Source organism: Acartia tonsa, chromosome 10 (genome assembly GCF_053477335.1).
Source record: "Acartia tonsa isolate MP-2025a chromosome 10, ASM5347733v1, whole genome shotgun sequence".
In the NCBI taxonomy this organism is placed as follows: domain Eukaryota; kingdom Metazoa; phylum Arthropoda; class Copepoda; order Calanoida; family Acartiidae; genus Acartia; species Acartia tonsa.
This window is the reverse complement of record NC_137269.1, coordinates 36,368,339-36,384,852: the sequence shown is the minus strand read 5'-3', so window position 1 is coordinate 36,384,852 and position 16,514 is coordinate 36,368,339. Positions and strand designations below refer to the sequence as shown.

Here is a 16,514-nt window from a genome sequence, read left to right as displayed (position 1 = left end):
ATTAATGTGAAAAGTATAAGTTTAAATGAAAAAAAGTCTTTAGTAAGTGCTATTTATTTTTGATGATAAAGATTTTGCAAAAGATGTTTTATTGCTATGTTGATCAGAAATATGTTAGAATTTGTTGTTAGGTTTTTTCTACAAATCTTTTTATTGAAAGTCTAAATTTGAAAATTGTGATTTTTTTAAAGCTTATAGTATTTATATAAGTTGTTTGAATCTTTTTGTGAAAAAAAATATTGAAAATTATTTTTTGTTTGTTTTTTATTAAAGATTTTCATATTTTTTTCAATTTTTTTTCAGAACTTAAAATTGAAAAAAAACCAAAAGACCCCGCTGAAATATTTTGTCTCCACCTGGAATCATCAAGGATTTATGTCTATTTTCACCCTACATAGGTCCCAGGGCTCGGCACTTACTTTTGTCTTGATTCAATTGTAGCCCACAGTGTTATCTAATGAATGAATATGTTATAAATAGTAGGTTCACCTTTTTTTACAATACCTCTCATGATTCATAATCATTATCAATATATCAATGTAAAAGTTTAAAAGATACTCCATTAAACTGTTGTTCCAAGAATTTAGCTTGGTCTTTTCGGAACTATCAAAAATCAGGAATAAGGTTTAGCCAACGAGCAAATAATTAAATTTAAACGATATTGGGTGACAGATAAAAAGGTAGTCTTTACTAACGAAGCGTTGCCACCCAAAATAATGAAAAATCAGCTGAAATTACCAACTATTTTTTCGAATTAAGGGGGGGGGGGGAGTTCTGACACATTTGCGTAAACCTGGAGCTCCGGAACCTGGAGGCCTATCCAAAAAATCTTAAATCTGTGGGAAATTTACCATATAAGAATGATTTTATCCCTAATAGCCTATCCTCTCAGTCCAAAGATAAAGCCTATACACCAGGTTTACGCAAATGTGTCAGAGCTTCCCCCCCCCCCCTTATGTTTTTAGTTACAGCTGATAAAAATATTTTAAGCTTACCTCAAAATACCCATAGACTCCAAGTAGTGACTTCAAATCACCTCCAATCATATATTCCATCACCTTAAATGGATGATCCAGTTATAATCGGTCACTTCAGTAATTTACTCTGTTACTACTCTGGGGGATTTACCTCAAAAGGGGTGTTTCAGGATTCCCACAAAATTAAACACTGTTTTTATGTGTATAAAATAATTTCCTATTTTTTAGAGGGGGTGGGGGGGGAGGAGGGTATGGTATATTTTCTTATAAAGAGTATTTAAATTTAAATAAAATAGCTCAAAAGGAAAACCTTCCCATTACCAGGACCTGCGGTTAGTGAGATCTATCTGACGGACAGACAGACTATGTGTAATAGGAAGTTATTTTTTTATCCTTAAATGTCAAACTTTTTGACTTGTTTGATATTATTTAAGATGAAAATTAATTATACTCTAGTTAAGAAATTTAAGTGGGTAATATATAAATATTTTGCTTAGTAATTACCTAGGTAATTAAAATTAATTTAGGAAACTAAAAACTTATTTAACAAATATAAAACTTTTAATAAACAAGAATATTTTTAAAAAAAAGGGGGGGGGGGGGAATTTACAGTCGCTCGAAGCATAAAGTGACAAAATATTTATTTGGGTGCTTCTTCCTTAGTTTTTGGGATAATTGAGATTTTATGGGTTTGTTATTGCCCTAACTAGACGAATTTTTCCTTTTTTTCTCTCTAAATAAGACAATTTTGAATTATTTGAGACAAAAATCTCTTTAGTTTATATTTTCAATTGACAATTTTGGTAGAATTGTAGAAATAAGAAATATATTTTTACGACAAAAAAGCATATATGCACCTCCCTATCCTTTTTTCGCATAATTTCGAGCATTCAACGTCGAGATACAAATTTATCTGGTGGATCATTAAATGACTTACCAAAAAAATATTGTTGTGAGTTTGAAGACAATAGTAGAGATTAACACAGAAAGGAGACTTTGTTATGGCCAAGGCATTTCTTTCAGCAATTGCCTGCAGACAATAATATTTATAAACTTTTATTTTTTCGGCCTTTTAATGCTTGCACAAAAATTTAAAAAAAACAATGATACCTAGGTATACCTATACTTTCCGAGTAGATGGATAACAGCCTAATTCTGTAAAACCATGCTACATTTAGATAGATAAGCAAATTTTCTAGTCGTGATATTTTTGAAACTACATGGTGGAAAATTGAAATTCTTTCAAATATACCTATGCCTTATAAATGTAGTTTAAAACATTGAAGAGGGAAAAATATGCAGTTTACTAAATCCAAGTTTAAATGCATTTCGTGCAACTACCCCTTTCAATCAAATTAAGTTTATAAATTCCTGCGTGACAAGATTTTTCTCTACAAGTTCTGTTTTCTTCATGACCTTGACCGCCAGCTTCCGGTCAGGCTGGTCCTTCTTGTGACACAGAAACACTTAAATAAATTAATATTTTAATGTTGTACTGCCTGGGGTTATCACATATTCAAGGATGATATTTAAACATGTGTAGATTTTTTTTGACAAGCCCCACGTCCCTTACTGAAGCTATGTTAATGTAAGGCTAATTAAATCCACTCTGGCTTTTTACCTAACCATAAAGCGTGGGAAATGCAAAAGTTTAAAAAATTTGAAAAAATAAAATTACTTGGGTATCCTATCCCTCCCAACTCTGTAGCAAAAGCTCTAAATTCAGAATGTAGGCCAGAAAAACATTAATACTTGTAGTGTCAAAAGCATACATTAATTTGTAGGTCTAAACAAAATTGTTTAAATACAAGATACTGTATATAAACACACTTAAATTTTTAGGGCTTGATAATAAAGATGCTTTTCTTATAATCTTGCTGTCCTAAGAATCATTATTCGTACGTACGTGAGGACGGACCGGTCCTATTTATGGAAAAGCTTTGCTTTTAAAAACGCCTACAAGATCCCCAAGGTAGAAACACCTTTAAACATCAGAAAATAATATACAGGGCACAAGTTAATATATAGTTGAAAACTCTAATATCACAAACTCTACAAAAATTCAGTGATCTTAAGGGATAAGACAATGGCTGATAAATTGATATATAACCCCAATGATGATACACAAATTACTCCTTCTGTAGATTAAAATATGTGGTTGAAACATTTGGACACTCTACTTAATAAACCATTCAATCAAAATTCAATATAGTCCCCATAGTTTTTAAGACTACGAATAAGAAAAAACTTAGGGGTCTAAAAATCTCACCTTTTCCAAAAGCTCCTCTACTAATGGGCTTAAGAAGGACAAAATCATCTATTTTAGGAGCCACACCCAGTGAGGAATTTGACCTACTTTTTGTATAATGAAATAAGTGACCATTATGTATTATAAATGATTTTATATCTGTATACGTCAAAGGAGAAAAAAAATTGACAAACTTTTACATGAAAGTAAAAACTGAAGCATGTTTTTTACAAATACTTTTATTATTCCCAGAGATCGTTAGGAATAAGACAATGGAATAGGTATGAATTGTTATAAATCCCCATTGATAATGAACAAAATTACCAATTCTGTAGATTTTAGTATTAGAAACTATTAATTTTAAACCAACCAATCAAAATTCAATTTGGATCATGGAAAGAAAACGAAGTTGCCGGTTTCATCGTATTTTCACAGTAGCTTTTAAAGGGTTATTTTAGGTTAGGTTAGGTTAAGTAAATGTTAATGATTGCCCCGCAGGGCTAGAGCCCCCCGCAGGGGCTAGAAATAGGAGAAAGGCTACTGTGAAAAAACGACGAAACCGGAAACTTCGTTTTCTTTCCATGATCCTTCAATTTATATAAGTACCCAAAGTTTTTAGGCCACAAATAAAATGGGTACACGTGTAATTTACAGAGCAGTATATTCCAAAACTATGTATCACATTTTCTAATTCCATTATTCCTGCCTACCTACTATCACAAAGAATACTTGATGTATCCGCTAGACTTGACAAGCAACCAACACTCTGCTGATGGGTTCCATCAGTAAAAGCACCTGAAAATATGAAACAATCCTTATAATAAAGTAACAGGATCTCATTAACCGCTGAACTTATCGGGTTCTTCTTTACAGAGTTTCTCAAAGGTCATGAGAAGGTTTATAACTATTTTGGGGGTGGATACCGCCAACATCTCAAGAGAAATCGCCCCTAGAAAAAAATTAAAGTACCCCCCCCCCCTCACAAAAAAACTAATCTAAAATAAAACTTGGGTTATGGTATTCGACTTCCCCCTCAAGTGCCCTTAGGGGCGTATCCGCTTGTGAATAATAAAGTTGCAGGCTCCTTGCTATTTTTATTCTGATAAAACATGAATATAAATTAAACTTTTATAGCATTAAATCAGATTTTTTTTGAGGTGAAGCCTAAAAAACACCATGAAAGATCAGCATAAAAAAAATGTTGAAAGGGTTATTGTATCAATTTTGGTTTTAAAGGATTCAGAAATATCCTTAAGAGCGACCTATAAAAAGGGAATTATGAAGCTTGATTGAAAACATAAAACTGAAAATTATTTTTGGCTTCAGCGTATTTTTAAAAGTAACAGGATCTCTGTATCTGTCTGCATTGAAGGATCACACAAACCACTGAACAATAACCAATATGGTTCTGCTTTAAAGTGTATTTTCTCACAGGCACTGGGAAGGTTTATAACTATTTTTGGAGATAGTAACACCACTCTCCCAAGATAAATCGACCTAAGAAATAATGAACCACCCCAATTACTTTTCTTTTTAATTTAAAATAAAAAATGTCCCCCTTTTACCCTGCCTTAATTCCCCTTGAAGCTTCTAGGGGCGTATCCGCAAGTGTAATAACAAAAATAAAGAATATCTTCCCAACCTCCCAATTTATGTTACTTATTATTTTACCTGCAGTGCTGTGAGAAGTTAAGTTGGTAGCTGCAGTACTATTGTGTCCACCAGTAGAGTGACAGGTAGAGTTTGCAGCTGCAGTACTATTGTGGCCACCAGTAGAGTGACAGGTAGAGTTTGCAGCTGCAGTACTATTGTGTCCACCAGTAGAGTGACAGGTAGAGATTGCAGCTGCAGTACTATTGTGTCCACCAGTAGAGTGACAGGTAGAGTTTGCAGCTGCAGTACTATTGTGTCCACCAGAACAGCCAACCGTCCCATCACAGGTTGAACAATTTAAGGGTGGGCCTCTGCTTTGTCCCATCATTGGTGCAGGATCACAATTCTTCTTTTGACCCTCTAATGGCAATTGGTCACTGGTTCCATCTTCAGATGAAGGCACAGCCTTGGATAGTTCTTCGGTGTCCATATTTGTAGGACTTAATTTAATTTTGATTCATGTTAACATATGACTAAAAATTAAAATTATCTCAAAAATATAAAAGTAACAGGTTGTCTGTTTGTTTGTCTGTCTTTACCAAATGATCTCGCTAAACGCTGAACCGATAAGGTTCTCCTTTACAGGGTAGCTTCTTATAGGTATTGGGAAGGTTTATAGCTATTTAGGGGGGCAAAGATTAATAAGAATGGACATACATTAAAAATTTCCTTATAATAATTGAGATATTTTTTCCTTATTTTTATTCGTATTTTACGGGCTCATTTTTTTATGTTCACTTCATTTTTTAATTCCAGTTACATTTTCTATTTTCTTCTGAAGAAAAACATAGTCTAGACTTTAACAAAATACAAGCTTTTCAAAGTTAGCAGTGTCCCTTTTATACCTTGTGGAAATGAAATAAAATTTTTAAAAATCATCCTATAGTCTAAATTACTGAAAAATGAGATGTGACTGTATTTTGTATATTTAATAAATAATTTATAGATTTATCTTAAATTTTTTTATTTTAATCAAAATAATAAACAGAATATTTTTAGTTTGAGATAATAAGAGACACTACTAAAATATTCTAATTAGAGATACAAAAAATATATATTACACAATCACACTTTTCTATACACATTCATAAGTATTTTAAATCTAGTAAGATATTTTTTTAGTTTTAGCAACGTAGCTACTCTATAGTTATATTTATACATTAAAAAAAGGTTTGGGTATAGTCCCTTTTGTGACAATGCCCCTTAAGGGGCGTTTCTTCGTATTTTACAGTAGCTTTTCTCCTATTTCTAGCCCCTGCGGGAGGGTCTAACCCTGCGGGGCAATCACCTAACCCAACCCTAACTTAAGAGGCGTTGCCACAAAAGGGACTATACCTAAAAGTTTAGTTATCCTTCATTTGTTTTCACATTGCTCCGCTACTCATGAAAGTTCTTATCCTTATTTCAAATATTGATAACGAAAGAATTATTGGTTTTCATATATTTTAATTTTAAGAACTAAATCTGATTAAAACGAAAAGTGCTGATAGTACTTTTAAATTGGCAAAATTTTTGTTTTATTTGAGAGTTAAATTTGAAATCGTTGATATCTAAAACTTGTATAATAATAATATAACTACCTAGGTCAAGAAAGACAAAAAATGTTTGAAGATAATCTAGAAATATCATTACCTCATTACATATTCTTTTTTATCTAATATTTTTTTATTTTTCATCAATACCTGTGTTTCTACAAAAGCAATATCTTTATCTAACATTTTTATATTAATCTAGAACTTTTTTGTTTTGTGATACTTGCAATTGAGTTTTTGTCCGATTCTTGGGAAATAAACTTTGATAAAAATTATAGAATTTCGTTAATTAAGTCAGGGACTTAAGAATAAGTGTTAAAAAACTGATTTTATGGAAAAGTTTAATCAATATAGGGATCAAAATTTCAAATACATTTCGTAGAAATACTCATTTTAAACTTGAATGAAATGCTTACAAAAATGCAGTGTTGCGGATCCGGATCCGCAAGGATCCGCATTTTTTTTGAGTCCAAGGATCCGGATCCTGGGGTATAAATTTATGGAAAAATCTACCTAAATTTATATAAAATAGTCACTTACAAATTTTGAAAATCAGACATTCTCGTGATGAGAGCCAATCTTTAAGGTTTAGGTTCAGACTTGAAAATTAAAAGTATTTTTGACTTCGAGATTAAAGAATAAATATTTTTAAAAAAATTTGGTGATTTTATTTTTATTGTCAAGGATCCGGATCCGCACTGACCAAATTTGGAGGATCCGGATCCGCATACAATCAATGCGGATCCGCAACACTGCAAAAATGGAAAACTAAAACTTTTGGGCTTTAATGATGACTAATCACTATTTTTCATGTTACTCCCTATATCCTTAAATACAGTACGTTTATAAATTAAAAATAAAGTTATATTTATTTAAGTAAAAAAAAACATTCATTGGAAGATGTTTTAAGTCTTAATTTAAAGAAATTATCATTATGAAACTAATGATTTGAAGAAATTAAATTAAAGCAATAATTTAAGAATCTTGAATTAGCAAAATCATGTTATTGGTTTGTGGATCTCCAATACCCCAAGAAATTTCCCACATAGGTCCCCATGAAATTCAGGGATAAGACAATGGACGTTAAACTGATGTACACACCAAGTGCGATCAACTAACATATTGGCGGAAAAGTGTTAACACTTAAGGCTTGCACATAGCAATACCGAAAGCTTTAAGATCATGTTAATAAAATTCTAGAGTTCCAGTATAATTTACAGTCCAATGTCACCTCCCTCCGCGGTGGACAGGTTTTAGCTTATATTGCTAGGGGTGAGAGGGGGGGGGGATCATTAGTGTCTAAAGTGAATTTTGAATTATTTGATGAAATCTTAACTTTCAAGGCATAAAAAAACATAAGCCACAAAAAGACATTCGATGCTTAATTTCTAAATTTTACATATTCAGGAGGGAAAATCTTCTAAATTAAAAAATCAAAAGAACGAATGTCCTTTTACACGAGTGTCAGGTAACTAATGTACATTACATTTACCACAAAAAAATGCAATACCTAAACAAGGACGTGAACTGATACATACACACATTAAGCGCAGCAAATATCAAAGAGGTGGGTGGAAGTTTTGACGCATTTGCGTAAACAGTGATTATAGGCTTTACTTTGGACTGAGAAGATAGGTTATTAAAGATAAAAACAATCTTCAATAATGAATTTTCCCAAGTTTTAAGATTTTTTTGATAGGCCTCCAGGTCCAGGAGATGCAGGCCTCCAGGTGGTCTCTGGTCAGGTAAAAATAAGAATAATTTTTAAAAAGAAATAGAGGTCAACTTAAAAAACAGAAAATGCATCTTTTTTCTACCAATATATAAATAACATTCAAAAAGATGCATATTTTGTTTTATAAGTTGACCTCTAATTCTTAATTTTTTTTTATTTTTACCTGTCCAGAGACCATCTGGAGGCCTGTAGCTCCCGAAACTTAAGGCCTATCTAAAAAATCTTAATACTTGAAAAAATTCATTATATATTCATCCGTAATAACCTATCCTCTAAAGCCTATAATCAATTTTTACGCAAATGTGTCAATACTTTTAGATGAGCTGCTAAACTACAAGTAATAAAAATAAACTAATAATTATGTAACTAACACTGGATGTTTCAGACTCATATTGGACTATTTTTGTTTTTATTATTGGAAAACATTTTATTGAATATAAAGTTTGATTCATAAAAAAATTAAAAATCCTACCTACCTATCTAACATTTTATAAAATATAAAGCTTATTTACAAAAAAATATCAGTTAATTTTTAGAAGTTAGTTAACTTAAATTTAAATACAGGGGTGTATATTCTGCACAAGATTATTTTTACCACCCTCCCACATAATTTTTATCCTTTCCCCCCTTTCGCAGAAAATGCAGAAAATACACCACTGTTTAAATAAAAATATTCTAAATCTAATTTACCTCAGACAAAACACAACTTTTTTAATATTCATTACTTTTAATTTATTAAAGAGTTTTTTATAGTCTTTTAGGAAACCTTTAAGGTTGTTTTGGGAACATTTTTGGGACCCTTCGGGGTCTAACTTAAAGCCTTTTCAGGGTTCTCTTCTTGTCTTTACTCATGAGTTTTCCTTTCTTTTCTCCCTGACTTTGTTGCTGGTCATTTGTACAGTCAGTTCGTTTTCTAAATTATAAAAAAACTAGAATGAACAATGAAAAATCCTAATAAGATAATGCATGTGTGCATAGACGTCAAAGGGGGGGGGGGGGGGTAAAGTTGACTTCCCCCCCTTCGAAACTCAAAATATGAAACCCCTCATTTTAACCACCACAAAATTTTCAAAAATACATTAGAATACCCCACCCGCTCAAACTTTAGATACCCATCTCCCGCAAAAAAGCTTGGGCGTCATAAAATAACTTATAAAAAGATATTATATAATAAGGACAATTTTAACAATTACTAGAAACTATAGTGATAGAAAATAGTTTTTGAACGGAAAATTTTGCCCTAAATAATTCCCCCCAACTCTTAACACTTACGAATCATTTCTTAGCCATTTAATCAACCATGACATAAAAGAATATAACTGAAACTTTATTTTTGTTATACACTGTTATATATTTTCATTATTAGAAATATGTGTATATAGCGGACTCATTATGCGAATGAAATGAATGAGTAACCGCCCTTTCTCACTAAAAACTGTACACTTTCTAACCCATAGTATGACCGAGTTGTTCCTCCAATGTAATTCTATTGACTGATTATCTCCATTGTATGAACATACCTATTTTCACTAGATCTGCTACTTGACTCTGAAGACTTGGATAACTTGGCGTGGATCTCGGTGTATAGCTTCGCTCTCTCGCAATATGAATCATATTGTTCTAGTTTGTAAGATACAAAATAAATTGTCTAATTCTTCACAAATAGTTGATTAATATTTTCGGCTCCGTCGTGTTTCATGGAGGGGGGGGGGGGGGGGCTATGTACCAACACAAAGGAACTCTAACTTTAAAAAAAAGTTTCAGCCCTTAAAAAGCCCCTAGCAAAAAAGATGCCCCCTTAAATTTCTTTTAACTTTTTCTTTTTAAAATTAAAAAAATATTAGGTGGAGCTTCAAAACTCCCCCCCCCCCCCCTCACTTAAGTGCCACCAAACCCCTCAAGGGACGTAGCCGATATTTCTACTTTATATAATATTTCTGTAAAGAAAATTGTTAAGTTTATATCTTTTGTGTTGGTTATTAAAAGAGTTTAATCAATACCCCCCCCCCCCCTTTATCCTAAAATTAGAAAATAACTTTTTACTAAAAATCGGATTAATTTCTTAAAATAAATTAGGTAATAAATTTAGATTTAACAAATATATTTATTAATTTTGATTTTTGGCAAATTAACGTTAGAAATATACCATAAAGTTATCTAAGTATATTTCATAAGTATCCTAATATTAAGTGAGTGGATTTGAGCATTATTAGCTATTTTTGTTTTTGAAACAATATCATAAAAGCGAAGCTTTTCTATACTTAGTGTTAACCCGTCTGTCTAACAGTAACGGATAGCTCTAAGCATTAATTTAGGCATGTTATAATTGTCGTATCGAGTTCAAATTTTGCTTCGTGATTTCTATAACAGTTGGGTTTATTTTAAAACCATAGCTACTATATAATAGTTAAATAAAAAACATGCAGATTTTTAATTTTTAAAAAAATATACTTGCATATAAATTATCCTATTAATTTGATTTTAGGAATAATAATTTCTAGGATAACAAGGTACAATATTATAAGCGAAGAACCTACAAAATCAAGTCCTATTATTGTAAGTCTGTCCTTAATCAGGTATTCCTGTTTTAATGTCTAAATGACAATGTATATTTATTTATGTAACTTTCCTAATAAAAGTTTTCCAGCTTCTTCGTTCAATGCGGACTCTGGGTTAGGAACTAAATAAAAATTATGTTATTGTAAAAAGACGATAACGTCCAATTTTGACAATGCTTTGACAAAATGTATTCAACTAGGAACTGATACAAATAACACATACATTGTTCGGTCAATTTATATAAGATATCGCCAATTATTAATGATGTCCAAAATAATAGGCCATAACATGACCCATCATCAAGACTACAGAATACACAAAATTGTATCCTAATATTATAAGAAATAATGTCTTTTTTTATACATATAAAAAGAAACTTTTTTGGCATTATGAAGAAGATCCCCCTCCCCAAATCTTTAAATTACACTAGCGGATGTCCCCCTTGCATATAGGGGCTGTATATTTAAATTATAATGAATAGGACAGAAAAATAACCTAAAACCGTTCTCAAGGCTTAAATCTAACAAAATAAATAGCCTATAACTTTCCCTGAACCTATTTAAAGAATACCTAAAAAGGAGAACTTAATCAGTTAAGTAGTAATTGAATTTATGAGCTTCTGACAAAAAAAACCACTAATGCTGGAAAAATTGAAGCTTACCTATTAGAAGACATTTAATAGTAAGAAGAATGTGTTTTATTCCCAGGTCTGGCTTCCAATCTTTCTTCAATGTATTCACACAAATCTCTCCCTAAGAAAAGAAAGATAAATAGATGAGTGAAAATATCCTTATAATAATAAAGTAATAAGTAATAAAGATAGATTTAAAGAAGTGTTTAATTACTAAAAAAGACAAACAAGCAATGGAAAAATTTGATTAATCTAAGAAATCTATCTAAGTTCAGCCCTCTATCAAGAATAGCATCCGAGAAAATGTTCCTAAATTCCATAAGATATGCAGAAATCAATATAATAAAGGTTTAGAAGAAACAAAATTAATTTTCACCAGAAGGTTATTATCTAGGTAATGATTTAATTGAATATTAAAAAATTATGTTCTAATTTTATTCTAATATTTTAAAGAAATTTTAAATTTGCTGAAATTTTTGTAAAAAATTCCATTCAAATTATATTGGAATTTCAGTCTTGCAAATATACCCAATAGAGACGTATTATATTAAAATTCAATATTTTTCACGGAGAATGGGCTAGCATCATTAAGAGTAAGTGGCTATTCTATAAGCTGTCTCGAATAAGGTATAGACTATAGACAGCGTTGAATTTAGTTTTTATAGAAAGTTTCCACTATTAGACACGAGAGCAGGGGTGTATATTCTGCACAAGATTTATTTTTTTCCCCTGCTACAATTTTTTTTATTCCCCCCCCCCCCTCTAGTTTTTTCTCACCAAGTAGGGGGGAAAATGGAAAAATATTTAAAGAACTCTATATTTTATTTATTTTATCCCTCCTACCACAACTTTTTATAGTTTTTTTCACCAAGGATGGGGGGGAAATGGAAAAAGTGTTTTCAGTTTTCTTAATTTTTACATTTTTTTCCCCTCCAACCTCTTATTTCCCCCCCCCCCCTGAGCAGGGGATCCCATGTAGAATATACACCCCTGCACGAGAGTGATCCTTATACAAAAATAACACGGTCTCAGTCAGTGTGTCTGTACTGAAGGATCTCACTAGCCACGGAACCGATACAGTTCTTATTTATAGTTAAGCTTCTCATAGGTCCTGGACAGGTTTAATTTTTATTTGAAATAATGAATAAGATATTTGAACTAATGAATATTTCTTAATTTTAAATAGTATGTAATAAAATATATTTAAACTAATGAATATAATTATTCATATTCAAGAAAAAATAGGTTTAAAAAAACATATTCATTTAAACATTTCTTAAAAAGATTAAAGCTCAAAATTTTCCTTTAATTTTTGTTTTGAATATTGAATATGAAGTCTTATATATTCTTGCTGTTTATTAAAAGATTTATTATGAATGCAGGGATCTATAGGGATATGACGATGGCTGATAAATTGATGTCCGTCCCCATGGATGATACACAAAAATAGCCCTTCTGTTGATTACAATTATTGGTTAAAATGGACATTCAACTTAATAAACCAACCAATCAAAATTCAATAAAAGCCCCTAAAGTTGTGAAACCAACGAGTAAGAAAAAGTTGTTATAAAACTTTAAGGACTAACATAATAAACACAACCCAATATCCCCTCCCTCCCTCCCTGCTATGAATGTTGTTTTTAAATGTTCATGAAGTCTTCATTTTCTTCAGAAAATATTTATTTATCAATTTTCACAAAAATATGCTATTCAATTCAAATTTTCTTTTCATATCAATATTGGAAAAAAATAAATTCAATAACGAAATATGTGGAAATCTTATAAGATGAGTTATAAATGAAAAAAATACCTAGATATAAAACGATTTAGATAAATACAAGAATGACAAAATTCAAAGTAGTGAAGCACAAATAAATCATTAATGAAATTCAAGAGCATTTGTTAATATACAGAAAATTACGAAAACCTTTCTCACACATAAAAAAAATATATTTAATATTTATATTTTGTAGCATGAATGACAGAACGACGGACAAAGTAAATTTCATACTGAATGCAAATTCAATTGGTTTTAGAAACGTAAAAAATCAGCCGTCTATTTAGACAGGCAGCTAAAAATTCGCATTTCCCCTATAGCGTTACAAAGTCAAACTGATTAGCTGAGCTGGATCTTTAAAACACAGCGATGCCACTATTGATGCCTCTAGTAAGTCGATTATGAAAGCGGTCTTTAAATCAAAATGACAGTGGTAAGCCGGAAAACACTTTGGAAACACCCACAGGCCGGCCCACCAATGCCATTTTTAAATCTATGTTTATTGGCAGCACTGGCAGTAAGCAGCTCTAAATGATTTAAAGATCCAGCTCTGATGAGCGGCCAGACAAAGTGAGTTATAGAGTAGCTTCGCTACTAATAATTAAAATCTAACCTGGGGGCCAACATTTGGATGGAATATTTTGGTAAGAAAGTATCCTTTAGGCGGGCTTGCGGGATAATCTTTGCTTAGTACGAGCTTTATTCTGAATGCGCCGCCTGCGTAGGGCGTTCCTGGAGGCCCATCAACCATTGCCTAGAATAACACCGGGATATAGGAATGAAACAATATATAAGAAAATCATGCTTTAGGTTGTATTAGACTATAGGTGGTGAAAAACGGGAAGGGCTTGTATCCAAAATTAAAAAAAAAATGCTAGGTAGGGGTGACAACGGGAATAATACCCCTCAAACACCACTTTTATGTTTATACAAGTGGCTGCTCCCATAGCATCTAAAGGATGTGTTTAAAGATTGAAAAATAACATAAAAACCATCCAGTGACGTAAATCTGAAAACTAAAATAGCCTAAAACCATCCTTGGACCTATGTAATGCTTCCCCAATATGGAAATCTAAATCTGTTCATCAGTTTCAAAATCTTAAGCTTCAGACAGAAAAACCTTACTACTTTTTATAATACTAGTTGCTTTGCCGTTAGCCTCTAGGGGGAGGGTGGTAGTGGGATGTAAGAAAAATAGCCTATAACTATTCAAAGATATTTATTATGTTTCCCTGAAAAGTACAACAAAATTGGCCGAGATCTTAAGCTTAAGACAGAAAAACCTTACTACTTTATGTATTAGGACTAAGGAAAATATACCTGTATGTCTGTCATATCAGCATCGTTTAGAATCACACTGATTCCCTCCATTTTCTCTTGTGCCAGCTCCTGTGCTTGTTTTAATACGGTTCTCAACACCTTAAAGAATTAGATATTCAGACATTTTCATTTTCAATAATAATCAAACTTATCCGTTTATCTGTTTTATTTTGTGATGGCTGTAAAACTGACAATAAAACTGAGTTTATGCCTGCATTGGTAAGGGTGCAATTTTGTCAGTAAATAAAAATATTCTGCCATTTTACACTTAACATACCTATTGAAAACCTTTTGTAAAAACCCACTGAAGATACTTTTGCTAGTTGAAGAAATGGCAGCACCCCATTCAAAATGCATATACATTAAATAATCTAGGCTTTAATTTATCTATCCATTTATTATTAATATATCTATTCATTTATCGTTAATCTAACTATCCATCTATTACAAATCTATCCATCCATCTATCTATCACAGACCTGCGGAGCCACGTTTTCCATGTTATTGGACATCATGACGAGACTTGGCCAATTCAGATCTGTCACAATTAAAATCTTTTCATTCAAATTAATAAAAAAAAGGGTTTAAAAATTGTAATGATTTAAACATTTGAATCATGGAAAGAAAACAAAGTATCGTGTTTCGTCGTATTTAAAACAGTAGCTTTTCTCCTTTTTCTAGCTCTTGCGGGGAGCTCTAACCTTGCGGGGCAAAAATTTATTTAATCTAACCTAAAATAACCTATCAAAGCTACTGTGAAAATAAGACTATACCCGCTACTTCGTTTTCTTTCCATGATCCAACATTTATCCCAATATCAATAGGATAGGGAAGTACCAATGTGCTTTTAAAAATTAATACAAAAATGAACATGCCAGAAAAGTTTTCAAACTTTTAAAATGCTTGTGAGAAGAATTACCTAAATCATGAAAATTTGTAGGTATTTGATATTGCAAAAACATTTTGAATATTCTATTTAAACAATATGAAACTTTTTAGCGAAACTACTTTTTTATTTTCTATCATAACATAAAAAATGATGATTTTGTTCTTGCAAATCTAGCCATTTATCCACCATAATATGGGGTTTAAACCCACTCCGATAAACAAAAATAATGGTATGAGTAGCGTTGCTACAAAAGACGCACGACGCAATTTTCTTCTACTAACGCAATTTTTTTTAGAATTAAGTTAAGTTGTACATAATCAAATCTATACATCGAAAATTAAATTAATAGGTACTGTATTTACTCGCGGTTACGCGTTTATATGTACTTTCCCTAGTGATAAAATACACCACGGATTTTGTTTTATATCTATACTAGCGCCTACGCCCCCTAGAGGCCTCTAGGGGCACTTGAGGAGGGGAGGGTCGAATTTGTTTACCCAATTTATTATTTTAGATTTTAAAAGAAAAAGTATAAAAAAAATTGGGGGGGGGGGGGGGGGTGATGAAATTTTTTTTTTTTGGGGGGGGGTAATTTTTTCTAGGGGCGATTTCTCTTGGGAGGGTGGTGGTACCCTCCCCCAAAATAGTTTTAAACCTTCCCGGAACCTATGAGAAGCTACCCTGTTAAGGAGAACCCGATTAGAAAGATCCTTCGGTACAGACATCCTGTTACTTTATTATAAGGACTAGCGGCTACGCCCCTAGAGGCCTCTAGTGGCACTTTAAATGTTTTTGTTTGTTAAAGTTAATTTTTATGACGATACCTCTTTATTTGACGTTGAAGTCTCCCCTAATTTTTTTAAAATTTCGATTTTTTTGTCATTTCTCTTGGGAGGGTGGTGGTACCCTCCCCCAAAATAGTTATAAACCTTCCCGGGACTTATGAGAAGCTACCCTGTTAAGGAGAACCCGATCGATTCAGCGGTTAGCGAGATCCTTCGGTACACACAGACAGACACACAGACAGACACACAGACATCCTGTTACTTTAGTATAAGGATTACAAATATGAAATTGATTTAATTATTAAATGAAAAGATTTTCCTTTTAATCTATGAAAAACGTTCTGAAGTAATAATCTGTTTTAGCGTCAATTTTCTATCCTTTAATCACTTTAGAAATTAACATTTAAA

General features: G+C 31.9%; 2 protein-coding genes across 7 annotated transcripts in view; both read right to left on the bottom strand.

The window, feature by feature from the left end:
* Positions 1-5,353, bottom strand: part of gwl (serine/threonine-protein kinase greatwall) — a 48,681-nt gene extending 43,328 nt beyond the window's left edge. For 4 of the 5 annotated variants that reach the window (XM_080174499.1, XM_080174498.1, XM_080174500.1 and 1 more), the window contains exons 1-6: positions 4,897-5,353; positions 3,936-4,020; positions 3,247-3,332; positions 2,353-2,443; positions 1,915-2,011; positions 996-1,058 (exon numbers count right to left, since the gene is read on the bottom strand). In XM_080174499.1, coding sequence (XP_080030625.1) covers positions 996-1,058; positions 1,915-2,011; positions 2,353-2,443; positions 3,247-3,332; positions 3,936-4,020; positions 4,897-5,308 — 834 coding nt within the window. In that variant the 5' untranslated portion in view covers positions 5,309-5,353. The remainder of the gene's footprint in view (positions 1-995; positions 1,059-1,914; positions 2,012-2,352; positions 2,444-3,246; positions 3,333-3,935; positions 4,021-4,896) is intronic. The other variant, XM_080174501.1, reaches the window with a different exon arrangement.
* Positions 5,354-5,639: 286 nt separating this feature from the next.
* LOC145330000 (ubiquitin-conjugating enzyme E2 S) lies at positions 5,640-16,512 on the bottom strand. Of its 2 annotated transcripts, none has more exons than XM_080174525.1 (9): positions 16,428-16,512; positions 14,912-14,972; positions 14,433-14,531; positions 13,726-13,866; positions 11,366-11,456; positions 10,778-10,825; positions 9,666-9,768; positions 8,836-9,058; positions 5,640-6,019 (listed from the first exon to the last, which is right to left on the bottom strand). In XM_080174525.1, exons 2-8 carry the CDS (start codon positions 14,945-14,947, stop codon positions 8,959-8,961), a joined length of 618 nt encoding a protein of 205 aa, XP_080030651.1. In that variant the 5' UTR covers positions 14,948-14,972; positions 16,428-16,512; the 3' UTR covers positions 5,640-6,019; positions 8,836-8,958. The 2 variants fall into 2 exon arrangements, with proteins under 2 accessions (XP_080030651.1, XP_080030652.1); XM_080174526.1 differs by having other exon boundaries at positions 5,640-5,980.
* Between the last annotated feature and the right edge of the window lie 2 nt (positions 16,513-16,514).